This window comes from Gobio gobio (genome assembly GCF_949357685.1).
Source record: "Gobio gobio genome assembly, chromosome: 16".
Lineage (NCBI taxonomy): Eukaryota > Metazoa > Chordata > Actinopteri > Cypriniformes > Gobionidae > Gobio > Gobio gobio.
The window spans coordinates 9,747,897-9,770,396 of record NC_137109.1 but is presented as its reverse complement, the minus strand read 5'-3'; the positions used below and the strand labels follow the sequence as shown (position 1 = coordinate 9,770,396).

Here is a 22,500-nt window from a genome sequence, read left to right as displayed (position 1 = left end):
CTGAGGGATGTTGATTTGTCGCGAGTCTTCGTGAGGAGAATAGAGGAGTTTTTTTATGAATGAGATCAGCTGAGGCTCATATTACAATCAAACGGTACCGACGCGGTTTTCATATTCATAACTCCTGACACATATTGACAAATTACTGTCACTATAAGACTTTGATGGGCGTTCCGTTTCTGAAAATATCTGCACAGACCATACCAATCACAACTGACTGGGTCATCGGACCAATCACCGCAGATTAGCGTCACGTAAAGGCGGGGTTTTGAAAAGTTAATCACTAAAGGAATCATTTGAGAATCGCTGTCAAAACAGGTAAAAATAAATGCATATTATAAGAAAACTAAAGTCTTTTTTGTCATTGCATGCATGCAAAACTGTTGTTGGGGACTTCTAAAACAATATTTGGAACATTTTAAATGCCATGATAGGTGCTCTTTAATATTCTGATTTACCCATAATTTACTTCAGCTAGTTGCCAAGGCAAGAGTTCTAAGTGTAAGTTGAAATAGTTTTAGTTTTTGCTCATTTCATCACTGTTGATTGTGGGCAGGAGCTGCTTTTAAACCTCCAGTCTTTGTGCGGGAACATTTATCTTCATCTGCGACTTTGTTAAATGAAATGACTGGTCAGTTGAGTAGTGTAGCTGGACACGTCCTCCATTTGGGCCCACCGGGAGATCGACGACTTAATCCAAGCAAAGTGATCAGACCAGACTAATGAACCGATGTGTGTGACATGATAAATGAAGTGGTGTTTTTGCAGCGGTTGGGCGGGGCTTACCAGAAGATTGACGGTGCAGCTCATGCGGTTGTTTCGACTGTCATCGCTCATCACCGTGCGGTAGTCAAGGAGACGCTCGAGGAGGCCGGTCACCAGGGTCACGAAGTGCTGCACCTCGGTCAGCAGCTGGGGGCGTCCCTGAGCGCACTCTAGAAGACTGAAGCGGCACACGGTCAGACCTGCTCGCATGCTCTTGGCTTGAGTTTGATTCAGAGAATTCAGGAGGATTTGGAGGTTCTTATGGAGTGTGGCCAAGATTATACAAGACCACAGTGTGTGTGTGTGTGCGTTCGTACATGCTCTGTAGCAGCTCCATGTATCTCTCGTCTCCTCCGCCTCCTTCCACTTCATGATCCAACTTCAGAATGATCTCGTTCTCAAACTGAGAGAGAAAGAGAGAGAGAGAGAGAGAGAGAGAGAGGTTCATCAGTCAATGTGCATGTGCTAAACTGTGTGTGGGCAGGTTTTTTTTCTATTTTTTGGAAAGCATCTATTAATAAACAGCAAAACCTAGTTGTTGTGATGTCCCAACAAAGAAAATCATCGATCACCATCAATCTCAATTCAAACCTAAACCTGCTAAAAGACGTGTAGTAGGGTTAGTCTACATCAGGCACACACTGAATCTGTACCAACAGATTTTAGTTTTTTTTACATTCAACAAATAATATGTATGTATGTATGAAAAAATATATGTATGTTATTTTTAATATTAATTAGTAAAAATATTATTTTTAACACTTTTACCGTGTTTAAATCCAATCCTTAGAATTTTCTAAATATTCCATAAATAAATAAATAAATATATATATATATATATATATATATATATATATATATATATATATATAATATATATATATATATATATATATATATATATATATATATATATAATATATATATATATATATATATATATATATATATATATATATATATATATATATATATATATATATATATATATATATATATATATATATATATATATATATATAATATATTGTTTAATGCATTTGATCATTTTAATCTATTCCATAGGATTTATAACAAATATTCAATAGAAATATTAAACACTAAATAATAATTTTAACACATTTTACAATGCTTAACTGCATTCCACAGAATTATAGAAATATTCCAGATAAATATATTTTTTTAATATTTAACACAGTTTACCATGTTTAAATAATTTATTTTAGAAATATTGCAGGGAAATATTTTTACAAAACAATATTTTTAAATAAATTTTACCATGTTTAAATCCAATCCTTGGAATTTTCTAAATATTCCATAAATATATATAGATATTTTATATTTTTTTTAAATGCATTTGATCATTTTAAATCTATTCCATAAGATTTATAAAATAATATTCAATAGAAATATTAAAAAAATAATAATTTTAACACATTTTACAATGCTTAACTCCATTCCACAGAATTATAGAAATATTCCAGAGAAATATATTTTTTAATATATTTAACACAGTTTACCATGTTTAAATAAATTCCTAAGAATTATAGAAATATTGCAGGGAAATATTTTTTACAAATATATTTTTAAATAAATTTTGTGTTTAATGTTTAAATTAATCGTAATAATAGAAATATTCCAAATAAATATTTATACAGATATTTAACACATTTTAAATTCATTTCGCAGAATGGTAGAAATATTCCAAAGAAATATCTATTAAAATATTTCAAACACATTTTACTTTATTTAAATATATAGAAATATTCCAAATAAATATTTAAAAAAAATATTAACACAATTTTACAATGTTTAAATCTATTTTACAGAAAAAAACCCACATAAGTTTCAGTCTGTGCCTGGTCTATGCTAAATATATTTAACTTATCCGAACAATAATACAAATGAATGTGAAGTCCCCACAATGATACACAGTGTATAAATGTTTGGGAATGTTAGGTTCCCTTTCAGTTGGTCACGGTCAGTGTTACGTCATATTGGGATCCCTTCAGGGAACGAGGGTTTTGCGTAGACCATAAAGGCTTCATAGAAGTATTAAATGATGTGTTATTTGCATGTTAAAATGTTCAGGATGATAAAACTGAGGTCTCCACCATGATGTGTGTGTGTGTGTGTGTGTGAACCTTTCTGAAGTGTCCGGAGTGGTTGTGTTCACACTGCATCATGTCAAAGAAAATGGGGATGGTTGCTCTCCGCAGCTCTTCCTCAGGGATGAGCGTCATCTCCAGGATGGGACCCACCATCCCGGGAATAAAACAGATCTTATTCAGACCTGAAAGTTATGAAAGTGAATTAGTATAGACTTTAAATTCATAATGCATGTCACTGTGTATGAGTACACGCAGTCTTACCGAGCTTGTACCACATGTCTCTGATAGCGAAACCAATCAGCCTCCTCATGTCCCCGTATCTGAATGAAGGAAAGCAGGCCATACGCATAGCTTATTGTTTTACTATAGTGGTGAGAGCCAGACTTCGGAAAACATTATAAATAGAGTGTGTCTTCCGCTGGTTTAACTGGGATGATTCTGACTCACTTGGCCAAAATCGTGGTCCTTTTGGTGGAAGAGAAATGCTGCAACTGCAAAGACTCCTGGGTAATAAACGCCACAGCCAAATGGAAGTAATTATTCCATAACTACAGGAGAGAGAGAGAGAGAAATCATGATAAAATGAAATCGGGATGAAAGATGCTTTCAGGGCTATTAAAACTAATTGAATCTGATCTTGATAAAGCTCATATAGGACACACACACACACACACACACACACACACACACACACACACACACACGGACCTGCACTTCAAAGTTGTTGTTGTCGAGGAACTTGAGGTTCATGGTGTCAGCGTAAGTGTTGATCGCTCGGAGGAACACTCTGATTGGACGAACACACCAGGGTTATTATTGTTAACTAAAACCACAGGTTTTCATTACTTGAAATAAAAATAAATACAATTAAATTAAATTAAAAATAAAATAAATAATTTTACTCCAGCATTTCTAATTTTCATTTAGTTTAACTTGATGTACTAAAATAACTAAAACCAAATAAAAATCAATAAAAACAAAAACTATACAGGCATATTTAAAAAATAGAATAAAATATAAAAACAAAAAACAAAATGGCTTAACTTTTACTTTGAAATTAAAACTGAAATATGAAAACAAAAACATTCAAAATCTGAATACAAACTAACATCTCAATGATACTAAAATAACACTGGAACATTGATTCATAATAAAAGTTCATAAACATAAAACTCTTTTAAACATGTTTGTTTGACTTCTGTACGTGTCCACAATTTCTACAAATGAAATCAAAAGAAGTATTTGGATAATTGATTCACATTTATAAATGTCTGAACATCATTCATCAGATCAAGTGTTTGTATCAGTGTCTCAAATGCTGCAGGATCTCTTCACTAACCTTTCTTCTTCATTATTGAGTCTCAATGTCTGCTGGGGCTTTTTAACGTACACTATATTGCCAAAAGTTGTAGGACGCCTGCCTTTACATGCACATGAACTTTAATGACATCCCATTCTTAATCCGTAGGGTTTCATATGGAGTTGGCCCACTCTCTGCAGCTCTAACAGCTTCAACTCTTCTGGGAAGGCTTTCCACAAGGTTTAGGAGTGTGTTTATGGGAAATTTTGACCATTCTTCTAGAAGCTCATTTGTGAGGTCAGACACTGATGTTGGATGAGAAGGCCTGGCTCGCATCCCGCTCTAATTCATCCCAAATGTGTTCTATCAGGTTGAGGTCAGGACAAATTCCTCCACACCAAACTCGCTCATCATGTCTTTATGGACCGACGCTTTGTGCACTGGTGCGCAGTCATGTTGGAACAGGAAGGGGTCATCCTTAAACTTTTCCCACGAATTTGGGAGCATGAAATTGTCCAAAATGTATTGGTGTGCTGAAGCATTAGGAGTTCCTTTCACTGGAACTAAGGGGCCAAGCCAAACCCCTGAAAAACAACCCCACACCATAACCCCCCTCTACCAAACTTTACACTTGGCACAATGCAGTCAGGCAAGTACCGTTCTCCTGGCAACCGGCAAACCCAGACTCGTCCATCGGATTGGCAGACAGAGAAGCATGATTGGTCGAGAACACGTCTCCACTGCTCTAGAGTCCAGTGGCGGCGTGCTTTACCCCACTGCATCCGACGCTTTGCATTGCACTTGGTGATGTAAGGCTTGGATGAGCTGCTCGGACATGGAAACCCATCCATGAAGCTGTTCTTGAGCTAATCTGAAGGCCACACAAAGTTTGGAGGTCTGCGCACTGTGCGCCTCAGCATGTGCTGACCCCGCTCTGTGATTTTACGTGGCCTATAACTTCATGGCTGAGTTGCTGCTGTTCCAAATTGCTTCCACTTTGTTATAATACCACTACCAGTTGACTGTGGAATATTTAGTAGAAAAGAAATTTCACGACTTATTGCACAGGTGGCAACCGATCACAGTCCCACACTTGAGTTCACTGAGCTCCTGAGACCATTCTTTCACAGATGTTTGTAGAAGCTTCTGCTTGTCTAGTGCTTGATTTTATACACCTGCGGCCATGGAAGTGATTGAACACCTGAATTCAATCATTTGGAGGGGTGTCCCAATACTTTTGGCAATATAGTGTGTATATTCACTTTCAGCATTTTCAAACTGTTTAAACTTCAAATGTTTGCTTGTAAAGTGTAGTAAAAGTGTTTTTGTGCAACCTTATTCAAACTTAAAAACTGTGATATTGAATTCCAGGGAAATATACTGAGGTCAATAAAACACAATATACTGCCACTGTCTGCTTTTAAAAAGAACTCACAAACATACAAACACGTACACGAGCAATCCATATTTTCCCCGAGCTCAATATGTGACGTTTCTCTCTGAGTCTGCAGGTTTATTCCTCTCTAAATCTCTCTTTCTCTCTCATTGACCTCTTGTCTGAAGTGTAATCAATGTTAACATAGTGTTTGTGCTCCAGAAGACTGAGATCTCTGGACTGATGGTGGCTGTTACTGTAGATAATCTCAGGAGCTCTAGTGTTTTAGTGTACGTTTTTGCGCTCACCGGTTTTGCACCATTATCATGGTGACCCAGTCAGATGGATAGACATGTTTACCAATGAGATCCTTAAACAGCAGAAACGTCTCCATCAGGAAGTCCTGCAAGAACAGACACACAAGATACTCAACTGCTGAATCAAACAGAACCACAGACAGACAGACAGATAAACAGATGGAGAGACAGTCAGACAGACAGACAGATAGACAGTCAGACAGATAGACAGACGGAGAGACAGATGCAGAGACATTCAGACAGACAGACAGAGAGACAGTCAGACAGACAGATAGACAGACAATCAGACGGACACAGACAGATAAACAAACAGACAGTCAGTCAGACAGACAGACAGACAGAGAGACAGTCAGCCAGACAGACAATCAGACAGTCAGACAGATAAACAGACAATCAGACGGACACAGACAGATAAACAAACAGACAGTCAGTCAGTCAGACAGACAGACAGAGAGACAGTCAGCCAGACAGACAGACAATCAGACAGACAGCCAGACAATAAGACATACAGACAGACAATCAGACAGTCAGACAGACAGCCAGACAGACAATAAGACATACAATCAGACAGACAGACAGACAGACAGACAGACAATCAGACAGTCAGACAGACAACCAGACAGTCAATCAGACAGACAGTCAGACAATCAGACAGTCAATCAGAGTCAGACATCAGACAGACAATCAGACAGTCAATCAGACATCATACAGACAATCAGACAGTCAGACAGACAATCAGATAGACAGACAATCAGACATACAGACAGACAGAGAGTCAGACAGACAGACAGACAATCTTAAAGCTGCTTTGAAACAATCTACATTGTTAAAAGCGCTATATAAATAAAGTTGACTTGACTTGACAATCAGACATACAGACAGACATACAGACAGACACAGTCAGACAGACAGACAGATAGACAGACAGACAGACAGTCAATCAGAGTCAGACAGACAATCAGACAGTCAGACAGACAAACATCAGACAGACAATCAGACAGTCAGACAATCAGACAGACAAACAGACAGACAGACAGTCAGACAGACAGACAGACAGACAATCAGACAGACAGACAGACAGACAGACAGACAGACAGACAGACAGACAATCAGACATACAGACAGTCAGCCAGACAATCAGACAGACAATCAGATAGATAGATAGATAGATAGATAGATAGATAGATAGATAGATAGATAGATAGATAGATAGATAGATAGATAGATAGATAGATAGATAGATAGATAGATAGATAGATAGATAGATAGATAGATAGATAGTCTTACCACCAGGTCTGTGGTCCCACTGAAGGTCTCAATGTATCGTGAATAGTGTTTGTCACTCATCTGACTGAGAATCGCTGTCATACAGGCCACCACACGAGACTAGAGTGAGACAGAGAGAGACGAGGATGAAATCGAAACTTCAACAACAACAACAAATGCAAAAGTCCTGAATGTCTCGACGCTCTGATTCCGCTGATGGGACAGAAGATGATGAACAACATTTCAGATGGTTTAGAGAATCTTTCAATCATTCAAAACGATGTCCAATTTCCCCTCCACCATCACTCTGCATGTGCCGCCCCCCTCTCTCGCTCTCCCTCTCTCTGATCAGATGATAAATGATACAGGCAGAGGGGAAAAGTGATGGATGACGGATGGATGTTTGCAGACAGAGAGGTGAGACCCATCACTCACAGAGACCTCACAATCCTGACTGTACGCTGCTGATAAAACGTGTGCGTGTGAATATGAATGAAACGAAGGGCGCAGTTTATTGTCACACAGATCTGAAGTAAAACAGTATAAATACTTGAAGAGAACCAAGTGTATTATGTCTGCAAATGATGGAAAACAGCACCACAATATACACTAAAATATGTACATTACACTTATTAAAACAATATACACTATCATTCAAAAGTCAGTAAAGTGTTTTTTAAAGAAGTCTCATGCTCACCGAGGCTGCATTCATTTTATCAAAAATAAAGCAAAAAATATGAAATATTATTACTATGTGAATACACCGATCAGGCATAACATTATGACCTGAATATTGAACATTATGAGTGAATAACACTGATTATCTCTTCATCATGGCACCTGTTAGTGGGTGGGATATATTAGGCAGCATGAGAACATTTTGTCCTCTTAGAAGCAGGAAAAATGGTCAAGTGTAAGGATTTGAGCGAGTTTGAAGGGCCAAATTGTGATGGCTAGACGACTGGGTCAGAGCATCTCCAAAACTGCAGCTCTTGTGGGGTGTTCCCGGTCTGCAGTGGTCAGGATGGATTGGGCAGTGTGATGCTTTGGGCAATGTTCTGCTGGGAAACCTTGGGTCCTGCCATCCATGTGGATGTTACTTTGACACGTACCGCCTACCTAAGCATTGTTGAGACCATGTTCACCCTTTCATGGAAACGGTATTCCCTGGTGGCTGTGGCTCTTTCTGCAGATAATGCGCCGCCACAAAGCAAAAATGGTTCAGGAATGGTTTGAGGAGCACAACAATGAGTTTGACGAGTTGACTTGGCCTCCAAATTCCCCAGATCTCAATCCAATCGAGCATCTGTGGGATGTGCTGAACAAACAAGTCCGATCCAACTTACAGGACTTAAAGGATCTGCTGCTAACATCTTGGTTCCAGATACCACAGCACACCTTCAGAGGTCTAGTCCATGTCTCGACGGGTCAGGGCTGTTTTGGCAGCAAAAGGGGGACCAACACAATATTAGGAAGGTGGTCATAATATTAATACCCCTGATCGGGGTATATTGCAAACTAATTTATTCCTGTGATCAAAGCTGAATTTCCAGCATCATTACACCAGTCTTCAGTGTCACATGAGCCATCAGAAATCATTCTAATATGATGATTTGGTGCTCAAGACACATTTCTAATTAATATCAATCAATGTTGAAAACAGTTGTGCTGCTTCATATTTTGTGGATTCTTTGAGTTCAAAGAACAGCATGTATTTGAAATCAGTTTTGATCAATTCAATGCATCCTTGCTGAATAAAAGTATTAATTTCTTTATTTTTTAAATCTTACTGACCCCAAAGTTTAAAGTTAAAGTTGCAAAACATAATAGATATGTTAGTACTTTGAGAGTGTAATGAAAATGATTGTCATCAGTAATGCATCATGGGAGAATTATACTGTATGTATACCGCACTAGAATAGACAAGAAAATATATTAACAATGAAAAAATGACACTCTTCCCCAGACAGAAAAACTTGTGAAAGGTAATGTGATAAATCCAGCAGGCAGACAGAGTCTAAAGAGAAGAGTTTCAAACAATTGTGCTGAGACAGACACAAGTGATGTTCCCATCAGCTGTTTAAAGAGCTCAGAGATCCGTCCTGCTGCAAATATGCTGATTACACACACCTCTATTCCTTTAAACTGGGTGTGTGTGAGTTGAGATTTCTCTGTTGTGAGTGTTAAACATCTCACTGACGTCTGTCTGCAGTGTGACAAACAACACACATATCACATGTATATTTCCTGAAGCAGCCTAATGCCTGTGTGATTTCAGCAATCCTATGAGATCATTACAAATCACACTGTATGACACGGATCTAATCAACTTGGGTACAATATGTATGTAGACTGTACGATGATGACACCTATTGAATGAAGTTAGTATAGAAGAATAAAATGTAATCAGCATGTAAACAAACAGAGCAAAATGAATCACATTTTGGCAGTTGTGGTTTGTGTGCACTGAAAAAAGAGGAAGTGAAAGAGCAGAATATGGACGCGGTCATGGCTAGGGAAAACTTGGCATGCCAATTTTGCAAATGGTTTTAGTTTTAGCGCCATGCCGCATTGATCAATACACCATTTCATGTTGCATTTTAATTGGCTAGTTAGTAGATTGAAAATACAGTGTCTTCCACTAATATTGGCACCCTTGGTAAATATGAGCAAAGGCGGCTGTGAAAATAAATCTGCATTGTTTATCCTTTTGATCTTTCATTCAAAAAAATTCATTGAAGTAAAACAATTGAAATTGGGGGAAACTCATGTTATGAAATAAATGCTTTTCTCTAGTTCACATTGGCCAAAATGATTGGCACTCAATTATTGCAACGTCCTTTTCTTAAGATAACAGCTCTGAGTCGTCTTCTATAATGCCTGATGAGTTTGGAGATCAGAGATCATTCCTTCATACAGAATCTCTCCAGATCCTCAGATTCCCAGCTCTTCTCTTCAGTTCACTCATCTTCTATAGGGTTCAGGTCAGGAGTGGGACGGCCATGGCAGAAGCTTCATTTTGTGCTCAGTGACACACGTGTGTGATGATTTTGATGTTTGTTCTGGATCATTGTCCTGATGGAAGATTCAACCACGGCCCATTATAAGATTTCTAGCAGAAGCAACAGGTTTAGATTTTTTATCTGTTGGTATTTGAATCCATGATGCCATGAATCTGAACAAGATGTCCAGGACCTCCAGCAAAAAAATAGGACCAAATATTAAAGATCCAGCGGTATATTTAACCGTGGGCATGGGGTACTTTTGATCCATGTTTGCACCAAAGCCATCAGAACCAGGTCCCGTCTGAAGGTCCATTCATGTCTAAACACTGAATATATTCTGGAGTTTGTTTCTGGATGAGCGAGGACAATTATTTTTCAAACCCTCCCTGACATGTGCTGATGTAGGGGCTGTTTGATGAAATTTTCCAGGCAGATTTATAACATCTTTAGTTGATTGGAGCTTCTTAATTATTGCCCTGATGGTGGAAATTGGGATTTTCAATGCTTCAGCTATTTTCTTACAGCCACTTTCTATTTTGTGAAGCTTTGCTGCACATCAGAACTATATTCTGTGCTTTTACTCATTGTAATGGATGATTAAGTGAATTTGACCTTTGTGTTTCCACATAGTTATACTCCTGTGGAAAAGGAAGTCATGGCTGGACAATTTCATGCTCTTACTCACCCTGGTGTGCTATTTTTTTTTTTTCAAATTTGAATGGGAAAATACTTATATTTTACTCATAAGAATTTCCAGGGGTGCCAATAATTGTGGCCAACATGCATTAGAGAAAAGCATTTATTTCATAATGTGAATTTCCCCTACTTTCCATTCTTTTCTTCAATGAAAGGTTAGATTTTTGTGAATTATTTGAATGAAAGATCAAAAGGATAAACAATGCAGATTTATTTTCACAGCCGCCTTTGCTCATTTACCAAGGGTTCCAATATTAGTAGAGGGCACTGCAGGTCGTAGCAGCAAACACTGAGATGATCATGCTCAATTTCTGACACTGTCAGAGGATAATCACAGGCTATCTTTGGTCGCAAGACCGTGACAGGTCTTTGAACCTCTCTGTATGATGTAGGAACCACGACCGCAGAAATCTGATTGGTCATCTTTCATCTGGGATAGCCCAAAATCGGGTCATATTTAGATAGGGACATTAAACCCTGCTCCAAGTCAAAACCTGTTACTATCAACATAACGTCTGGTTAATTTAGCAGCTTTGCAGCAGAGAGACCAAACACACCAATTATAATACATACAATACGCAAACATTTTTCATTTTCAAAATAAAAATGAAACATTTACCATGCATCCATAAAAATAATATATAATAATATCTGTCTTAATAATACACTCACCGGCCACTTTATTAGGTCACCTGTTCAACTGCTCGTTAAGGCAAATATCTGATCAGCCAATCACATGACAGCAGCAAGATGATCTGCTGAAGTTCAAACTGAGCATCAGAATGGGGAAGAAATGTGATTTAAGAGACTTTGAACGTGGCATGGTTGTTGGTGCCTGACCGGCTGGTGTGAGCATTTCAGAAACTGCTGATCTACTGGGATTTTCACACACAACCGTCTCTAGGGTTTACAGAGAATGAGCCGAAAAAGAGAAAATATCCAGTGAGCGGCAGTTCTGTTGATGCCAGAGGTCAGAGGGGAACGGCCAGACGGGTTCAGCTGACAGAAAGGCAACAGTAACTCTAATAAGCACTCGTTCTGCAGAAGACACAACACGTCCAACCTTGAAGCAGAAGAACAACAGCAAACTGAGGCTGCAATTCACACGGGCTCAACAAAACTGGACAATAGACGATTGAAAAAGCGTTGCCTGGTCTGATGAGTCTGGATTTCTGCTGCGACATTCAGATGCTAGGGTCAGAATTTGATGTAAACAACATGCAACAGCACGGATCCATCCTGTCTTGTATCAGCGGATCAGGCTGCTGAACCGTTGATATTTTCTTGGCACACTTTGAGCACTTAGTACCAACTGAGCATTGTATAAACACCACAGCCTACTTGAGTTTTGTTGCTGACCACGTCCATCCCTTTATGACCACAGTGTTCTCATCTACCGATGGCTTCTTCCAGCATAATGCACCAAGCTCAAATCAGCTCAAACTGGTTTCTTGAACATGACAATGTGTTCACTATACTTATGAAAGTTTTTTTCTTTTAAGGACGTCCCTGCATGTCCTTTAGTCAGATTTATTTGACTCCAGAGGACAATTTTGTCCCTAAAGTATAGCCAAGTAAATATACAGACGCAAACTCACACAAACAGCCACAGGCAGAGAAAAGGACACCATGTTTGATGAAAATCTACAGCCAACAAAGGAGCCACACACACATACACACACACACTCAGAAATGGCAGGCAGGGCAGCGGTAGCGTTAGAGGTGTAATCTGTGTTATGTAATAAATCTAATTAAATAGAGCGGTGTCATCTATAAGGACAGATGGCTCACTCTGCCAAATGAAAATAAAACCACGCACACATGAGTCATGAATATCCCTTCATCCTGATTCCAGCGTCGCACCTGTTCAAACATCTCTTATCTCTTCTGATCTGTTTCCTGTTTCTTTCGTTATTCATTGAGAAAATAATCCATACAGACCCCCACCGTTTCATATCTCTGCTAAAATGTTAATTTGATTTTCGGTGGCTTCTAGATAGAATCGGGCCACAGTTTACAGGGCTAAAATTGGCGGAGCTAAAATTGTATGTGCGTGTCTGAATTGTTTGCATATAATTGATTGAAAATTCAAATTCAAACCAGACATAAAATTTGAACTAATACAAGAACCAGATCATTGTAAAAAAATTAAATAAAATTAGAATTCAATTTAGAATTGTACTAGCATTTCAAATGGAACTAAAACTTGAATATCCCTAGTGAAAAATCAATACCAAAATGTATTTGAATGTATTATACTACAAATACACTTACATGTACTCAATATAAATACCCTGCAATTGTACTTTTAGTGTACTAAATTGATATACTCAAAGTCTGCTAAATTGGAACAACTAATTTTGTACTTAATGCACTTTAGTTATCCGGAAATAGTGCTGAAGTTCAACTGAAGAACATGATCCCCGCTGTAAGCCATGTCACACTGTAAGACGAAGTTGTCATTAAAGGTGCCCTAGAATGAGTTGAAACAATATTTAATATTGTTCTCTGATATCTACAAAGAGGGTATGTGACTTATTTAAGGGCAAAGATTGTCCAGATACGGTTTTACAGGTCCATTTACAACCCTAGAAATTGTCCCTAGAATGAAATGGTCTGTTTTTGCCTTATTTGGAAGGATCATGAATATTAATGTAGAGTTCTGCTCTGATTGGCTGTTTCACTGCACGGCTAATTTAAGTAACTTTAGTGACAGAAACACATATATACTGTCCGTCATGAAAATGGAGAGATTATGCATCCAACCTTATATGTTTGATCCTGTTTCTGACGAAGATGCAGATTTTGAGGAACAACTAATTGTTTTGAGATTGGAAATGGACGCTTCTGAGTGGTAAGTTTAGTCTTTATTTTCAGTAAGAACCAGCAAACTTCAGCCTACATGTGAACTATATAACATTAACTTAACACGTTAACACATAACGTCAGCAGTCACAAATTTGTTTTTAGCATTTGGAAAATATTTAATTATTGTAATGCGTCACTGTATGATTTTACAATGATAGCTTCTTCACTTTGAGTCATGAACTCTAAACAGCAACGTTAGCGCATAAATATGTTGTTTGTACAGTACAGTAAAACATTTTTTAACAAATTGACTAGATGCCTTGTCAAATGACAAATCGTTTCATCTTAAGTGGTGGAGAAGGTGACGTTAGCTAGAAGGATCGAGTGAGCTATAAGCCTCTAAACTAACGTAGTTAGCTCCTGAGTTATGTGTTGTTGATGAAATATAGGCTAAATTATAATTCTATCCGACAAAAGGGATTGCCATATGTATCTACGGTTGTATTTTGTAGATTTATATGACAACACTGGCAGGAAATAATATTAACCTTTGTCATTTGTCAAACTGTTATGTATGCTACTTGGTGTTTCCTATTGTTACTGTACTAGCATCTTGGGTTGGATCTAGACAACACAGGGGATGTTATCGTTAATGTTGTCTCACTAAGAAACTTTCAATTTAATCAGAAATTGTTTAGACAGTCAATAAGTGGATAAAATCACTACTTACTGCTCGCGGGAATATAGTTTGAATTGCAGCTTCTCCAGTATCAGACGCTGAGCGAAGCCTGCTTGATATTGTCCCAGGTTAGAAAAACTGTCCGTGGTGAAATGGGCCGAGCAAATGAACACCTTTGAATTAAATTATCGCGGTATCCGGTTATAGATAAACATCAACCATGCCTGTTGACAGTTTTGTTCTGTGGGAAGGGTATGAAAAGTCCTCACGTCCCCAGCACAGCCTGGAACATAACATTTATTTCCATGATCCGCCATTTTCGCTATCCTCGCTTGACAATGCCTGCAGAACTACCGATGATTCGGCTGTGCAGTTCCGCTTGGCCTTGAACATGCACAACAGTCGGTGTATGTTGAGATTCGCCTATTTTTCTGTGGTGTTTTTCACAAACGAGTTTTACATATGAAGGAGGAAGCAATGGTGTTTGAGACTCACTGTATTAGTGGTTAATTACATTTTTCATTCTAGAGCACCTTTAATGTCAGACGTGTTAAAAACGGACGCACGCAAGAAAACTCATCCAGAGTTTATATCACCAATCAATGGCGTGTTTGGTGACAGTGAGCGGCATAACTCGCGGGACTGAAACGGTGGCTACAAAGAAATCCCTAGCGCTCATTTTGGTAATGGTTTGTCTTGAGAATTGAAGACAAATTGATGGCCGTCGTAGGAGAAGTAACAAGAAGTAGAAGTCACACTGCAGGACTGTGCGCCAAATCTTCTGACACTGCCAGAATTTCGTCTGAGGTCAAATTTGATCGGCTGGCATGGCTGTCAGTGAACATGTCAAACTAACGATCAAAGACTTCAAATTTTAGCCTAGGATCAGAGGAATCTTTTAGGATTTGCAAAATTTGTCTCAGACGCCCAAATCGTGGCCAAAATCACAATGTGCAGCCGGCTTAAGATTGCCACACCCCGTGACAACTACCATTACTAATAGTGATATTAAAACACATTTTAGGCTTAACATTAAGACATTTGCACTAAATAAGTACTCCAAATAAAGTTTCATTATAATATTTATATCAGTAAGTCTCAAGTGGTATGTCAGTAAATATGTTAATGGATTTATAGTATACTTAGTATGAAATAAATGTATTTAAACACATTTTAGAATAGTTTTTTCACTACACTGTAAAAATGATAGGATCAATAAGTTATAACATATGTTTTTACATTGCTTTAGCTCATCAAAATAAGTTAAGCAATTTTCAACTTTTTACACAAGATTCAGCTAATGTTTTTAAGTCAGTTTAATGTAATTTAAGTTCAAATAACTTAAACTTCCAAGTTGATTGTACTTAAAACATTTAAGGCAGCAACTTTTTTTACAGTGAATGTTAAAGAAATGTTATTAATTACAATAGCAAAAACAAACAAAAAAGAGTAGGTCCACAAAATAATCATGATAGTAAATTCATGCAATAACATAATATAAAGTGTTTCCAAAAGTATAAATAAAATCATGAATCATCTATACTGAGAATGATGTTTTCCTTTCTCTTTTTACTCTCCACTATCTATTTCATTTCCTCATTCTTGTTTAATACATTTCCACTTGATATTGCACATGTATTTGAATAGTTCTGGGATACTTGGTAACAGTTTTTGAAAAAAATAAATCACACCAAAATAAAATATTTTGAGAGACACAGACAGAGATAAAAATAAAATACGATAGAGAGAGACAGATGGAAAGACAGACAGAGGTTTGACACTTTGCTCAGACTAAGACAGAATAACTGATGACAATAAAAACAGAAACAGATGAGACGAAGAGAGACACAAACGACGGGCAAAAGACACATGCGCACACACGCACACACACCTGTGATGTCCGTGAGCATTTGGGGGTATGTTTAAAATTTGTGTGCGTGCATGCTTTGAGGTAGGTAGGTGTGTGTGTGTGTGTGGGAGAGTGAGTGTGCGTGTGTGTACTGCAGTCACTTGTCCTGGTTTTAGTTCGTCTTCCCCTGCGGCTGTAACCTCATCTACATCTTTCTCATTCTTTCATTTTCCTCCTGTTATCCTTCTCTTCACAGCTGCCCCCCCCCCCCCCGTCCCCCCTTGTCTTGTCTTCATCATTTTCATCACCTTTCTTTCTTTCTCACTCTCTCTCTCTCTGTAAACTGATGTTATGAGATTCCAGCTCCACTTCAGATCAAATTAAAATGAGCTTTAGTGAGAGCAAACCACATGGCCGGCCTTCATCCTGTGTTTTAAATATCACACACACACACACACACACACACACACACACACACACACACACACACACACACACACACACACACACACACACACACACACACACACACACACACACACACACACACACACACACACACACACACACACACACACACACACACACACACACACACACACACACACACACACACACACACACACACACACATACACACACACACACCTAAATGAGGACGTCATACACAACGTTTTGATGTTAGATGTTTTGATGTTAGACCAGGAGCAATGACAACAGACCAACAAATTTACAGACTAACTCTAAAACTAAACGTTTTGCATTTTAAAGATGTAAAAAACAAACATAACAAAATCATATTTCGTATATATGGCGTCCTGAAGGGAGGTTTTGTCAGATTTAGTGCACATGACACCAGTGTTATTTCTGTATCATTGAGATGGTGTTAGATTTTTTATTAATAATTTAAATTATGAATACATATTCTAACACCATCTCAATGATTTATTTTTATACTTTTTGTTTTCACTTTAAATGTTAGCAATTTTGTTGTGTATTTAAGTCTTTTTTTTTATATACTCCTATGTAGTTTTTATTCATTTTTATTTCAGTTTTAGTTTCCACACGGCTCCGGGGGGTTAATAAAGGCCTTCTGAAGCCGGAAGCTAGATATTTTACATTATAACATGTTAAATATGGATATTTTTCTCACAAAAACCCATCAATCTGCCTCAGAAGGCCTTTATTAACCCCCGTATGTATTACTTTTATAATGGATGGATGCACTTTTTTGAGCTTCAAATTTTGGACTCCATTCCATTCACTACCATTATAAAGCTTGGAAGAGCCAGAACATTTTTTAATATAACTCTGATTGTATTCATCTTGAGGTTGAGTAAATCATGGGCTAATTTTCATTTTTGGGTGAACTATCCCTTTAAACACAAACATCTTCTGGATCTTTCATGAGACTTTTCCACTTGTGACGACAAAAAGTCACTAATGATATTTCACTATATTAATGAGGACATTTGACCCTCACAAATTTAGACAAACCTGCACATACACACAAACCATTTCTTTCCTTTCACGTTCATATGTCTGGACGTCATTACATTACAAAATATCAATTCAAGCATCATTTATTCTTAAGAAAGATGCACAAACACACTTTACAAACAAAACATTTGACGAAAAGAAGATCTGAAATGATCAAGTGAGCAGTAGATATCAAACCCTGCCCAGTTTGTTTGAGCAATGGTGTTTAACCAATGGAGTGAGCTGGGGCGGGACTATCTGTTTAACCGACCGATGACAGGTGAGATCTTGGAAACACACTAAATTTCTTTTGGCCAAACGTTCTGATTGTGAAGTGTGTCTGTGCATCTTTCTGTACAGTAAATAACACTTGATGTCTAATGCAATGACATATTAATAATAATAATAAATCATTTTAGGGGGTACGTTTTTTAACCTCATATGACGTCATATCATTTAAGGCACTGACACGCAAAACACACATTCGGCACTGCAAACACTTCTTTGACCCTAAACCATGAACGTGTTTGTGCACTGTGTGTGTGTGTGTGTGTGTGTGTGTGTGTGTGTGCTTGTGCGTGTGTGTGGACCTATCAGCAACTAATGTGACCGAGCAGGAGGGAGAAACCAGGACACACAGCGGGATTAATACACACATACATACACACACACACACACACACATAGAGAGAGAGAGAGTGTGTGTGAGAGAGAGAGAGAGAGAGAGAGCGAGAGAGAGAGAGAGAGAGAGAGAGAGAGAGAGAGAGAGGGAGGAGATATGAGACGCTCAATTCACCAGTAGATGGAAGGAGAGACAGATGTGCTCGTGAGAGAGAAAGACAGATCATAAACAAGACAAGAGAAAATCACACAGACGGATGTAAGAAAGAAGAACACGGAGGAGTCCGATCTCACACAGGAATATAGGAGAAACCGAACGAGTAAACGAGAGAGAGATGAAGAATTGAAGAACAGTCCGTTCACCTACACAACACTCTTGTGATGAAGGTCAGTAACAGAGTAAATCATCTAATGAAATATTACAAGTCATTACCATACATCTAAAACATTTCATTTCATTTTGTATTCATTTAATTCACCTGTGTGAAGTTGCATTTATTTCATCAACAAAAATGTATTAAAAAAGAACCGTGGTACTTTTAACCTGTACCATGGTCATGCTTAAAAAAGTATCAAAGTACCATGGTGATGCCAAGTTTCTTGGACTTGTACCATGGCAATGTGGTGATATTCTCTGTAGTACTGTGGAGTACCACGTATGCACCATAATAAATCCTTCAGTACCATGGTATATGTGTTTCCATCTGATACACCTCAGGCAAGTGTCTCTGGCAGCTAAAATCTCTCATGATATCTCTGTGTGTGTGTGTAATTAATCATTATTAATCATACAGAGCAAGTTTACTGCATCTACTGTAAACACATGCCCTGTGGTTTCATTGTGATCTGTGTGTGTGTGTGTTTGTGTTATGTAACAACAGGTATCTAATACCCATCTGTTACAGAGACCTCTGATGAAATGATATGTGTGTGTGTGTGTGTGTGTGTGTGTGTGTGTGTGTGTGTGTGTGTGTGTGTGTGTGTGTGTGTGTGTGTGTGTGTGTGTGTGTGTGTTTAAATCTGTGTGCATATGTGTGTATAATGCTTTTAAATGTGTATGTGTGCATGTGCTTGTGTTCTTCTGCGCCTGTACCCTGGAAAAATATTGGGGTAGGATTTACTCTGAAACAATTACTTTAAAAATTACAAAGGAACAGGGAGGCATTTCATTAAACATGGACTTTCGAAGTAGAAAGACTGAAATAGTAATTTCTTGTAAAAAATACTCCAATAATCTTTTATTTTACAGTGGGTGTTTTGTTTGAATTTAAATGCATTAGCTCATTATTCACATGTTTCCAAACCTGTATGACTTAGTTTCGTCTGTGAAACACAAAAAATTGTATTGTCAAGACTGTTGGGAGTCAAACATTGGACCCCATTGACTTTCAATATGGACGAAAAATGTAAACATAAAAATAAAAAATAAACAGAGTTTCTGATGATCCTCTTTCATGTTTCACAGAAGAAGGTCGTAAGACAGGTTTGGAACGACATGAGGGTGATTAAATTATGACAAAATAAGGGTGAACTATTCCTTTAACTTGTTTGTTTTGCTTTACGTTAATTTAAATTACAAATACATAGTTTGAGGACGTCTCTGATTGTTCCCGAAGAGAGGTTTAGGCATATTTATCTAACTTCTGAGGACAAATTAGATCCTAAACTAGCGTGTGTCAGGAGTGTGATTCAGAATAATTCTGTGTCAAATCCATTTCATGCAGAAGAAATCTAAGCATTCAGAAACAGTGAGACACACTTAAACACATGTACACGAGAATAAGAAAGAAAGAAAGAAAGAGAGACAGTCAGCGAGAGATAAACACCAGAGAGAGGGAAGGACGAAAGACAAGGAAACAAAAACAGTGAAAGAAAGAGAAGAAGAGACAAACGAGCAGAAAGACAGGAGACACACGGGTCTGACCCTCTGAACGAGGTGAGTCTCCAGACAGCTGTCAAGAAGATGTCCAGCTCATATTTCACCTCAGAATGAGAAGGAAGGAATAAGAAATGACATGAAGGAACTATTTTAAAGGCCATTAAGAGTTTTTTAATTGTGACATTTTTATGACAATTAAGTGCTCTGTTAAATCAAAAGTTTGTCATCTGTAAGATGTTTTTTTGATGTTGTTGAAAGAAATGAATACTTTTATTCAGCAAGGATAAATTCAATTGATCAAAAGTGACAGTAGGGACAGTAATAGTTATAAAAGTTATAATATATTTCTATTTCAAATAAATGCGGTTCTTTTGAACATTCTATTCATCAAAGAATCCTGAAAAACAAAATGTATCAGTTTCCATAATAATATGAAGCAGCACAAGTGTATTCATAATAATCATAAATGTGTCTTGAGCAGCAAATCATCATATTAGAATGATTTGTGAAGGATCATGTGACTCTAAAGACTGAAGTAATGATGCTGAAAATTCAGCTTTGATCACAGGAATAAATTACATTTTACAATATATCCACATAGAAAACAAATATTTTAGATTATAATAATATTTAACAATATTACAGTTTTTACTATTAATAAATAAATTCAAGCTTAGTCACCAGAAGAGGCTTCTTTCAAAAACTTCTGAACAACAAGATACAGACATAGTTTATAGCAATAAAAAACTAATATGAATACGAACTAATACTAATACGTATATATATATATAAACTGTTTTGGGATGAAATGTGACCTGTGCATGTTTGTGTGATTTACACAGAGAAGAGAATGAAATGAATCAGTGTGCTTGACAAAACATACGTCATCTTCCAGAGGAGGTGAAGACACAAACATCAGCACGTCTCTTGGGACGTGTGTGTCTTTCTGTAGACAAATGCACACTCAGTTTTTTTTTTTTAAAGCCGTTTTCTTTTTAAGCTGATAAATCTTTTAAGCTACCCTGATACTCTCAGAGATGCAAACACACATGCGTCTGATTGGTAAACACACTCGCTCCGTCACATGACAGAATGCATTGGAACGAATCTTAGTGTGTTTTTGTTGGTTTACTAGTGCTGTTGGAGAAGTCAATTATAACTATTACTATTTAAACAAGTATTAAAGTTTAATGTGTGCATCATCCTGCAGCGTTTGTGCTCCAACCACCCTGGTAACCACCCAGAATAACCTAGAAATCCCCTTGCAACACCCTGGCAACCATCCAAAACACCCTAGAAATATCCTGTCAACCATTCAGAACAACCTTGCAACACTTTAACAATGCGCTAGCAGCTCCCTGAAAACAACCCAGAAAGCACTAACAACCACCCAGAAGAAACTAGCAACCTACTAACAATGTCATAGCAACTCCATGGCAACACCCTAGTAACACCCTGGCCACCACCCAGAATAACCAATAATCCCTCTAACAATGCCCTATCAACACCCTGGCAACCATCCAAAACACCCCAGCAACTCCCTGGCAACCCCCTAGTAACACCCTGGCCACCACCCAGAACAACCAAGAATCCCTCTAACAATACCCTATCAACACCCTGGCAACCATCCAAAACACCCTAGCAACTCCCTGGTAACCCCTCTGCAACACCCTAGTAACACCCTGGCCACCACCCAGAACAACCAATAATCCCTCTGACACTGCCCTATCAACACCCTGGTAAACACCCAAAACACCCTTGCAACTCCCTGGTAACCACCCAGAACTTCCAAAACCCCTTTAGAAATCCCAATGCCCTAGTAACACCCTAGCAGCCAGCCAGAACATCCTAGCAACAACCTGGTAGCCACCCAGAACAACCAAGCAACCCTCTAACAATGCACTATCAACTCCCTGGCAACCACCCAGAAAGCAACCTCTTGGAAATTTCAAAGCAATTCCCTGGCAAACAGCCAGAACACCCTAGCAACCCTCTAACAATGCCCTATCAAATCATTGGTAAACACCCAAAACCCCCTAGAAACCACACATAGCATCCTAGAAACCACGCAGAAAATCCTAGAAATCCCAATGTCCTATCAACACCCTAGCAGCCACCCAGAACACCCTAGCAACAACCTGGCAGCCACCCAAAACATCCAAGCAATCAATGCCCTATCAACTCCCTGGTAACCACCCAAAACACCCTAGCAACCACCCAGTGCTTCCTAAAACGACATAGAAAAGCCTAGAAATCCCAATGTCCTATCAACACGCTAGCAGCAGCCACCCAGAACACCCTAGCAACTCCCTGCCAACCACCCAGAACACCATAAAAACCAAATTGCAACA

At 38.1% G+C, this 22,500-nt stretch overlaps 1 protein-coding gene across 1 annotated transcript in view; it reads right to left on the bottom strand.

Annotated features, from left to right (window-relative positions):
* dock2 (dedicator of cytokinesis 2) overlaps positions 1-22,500 on the bottom strand; it is a 185,008-nt gene that overhangs the window by 24,177 nt on the left and 138,331 nt on the right. The window contains 8 exon segments of the mRNA XM_079839088.1: positions 787-943; positions 1,083-1,168; positions 2,910-3,058; positions 3,138-3,196; positions 3,324-3,424; positions 3,585-3,663; positions 5,860-5,954; positions 7,156-7,254. Coding sequence (XP_079695214.1) covers positions 787-943; positions 1,083-1,168; positions 2,910-3,058; positions 3,138-3,196; positions 3,324-3,424; positions 3,585-3,663; positions 5,860-5,954; positions 7,156-7,254 — 825 coding nt within the window.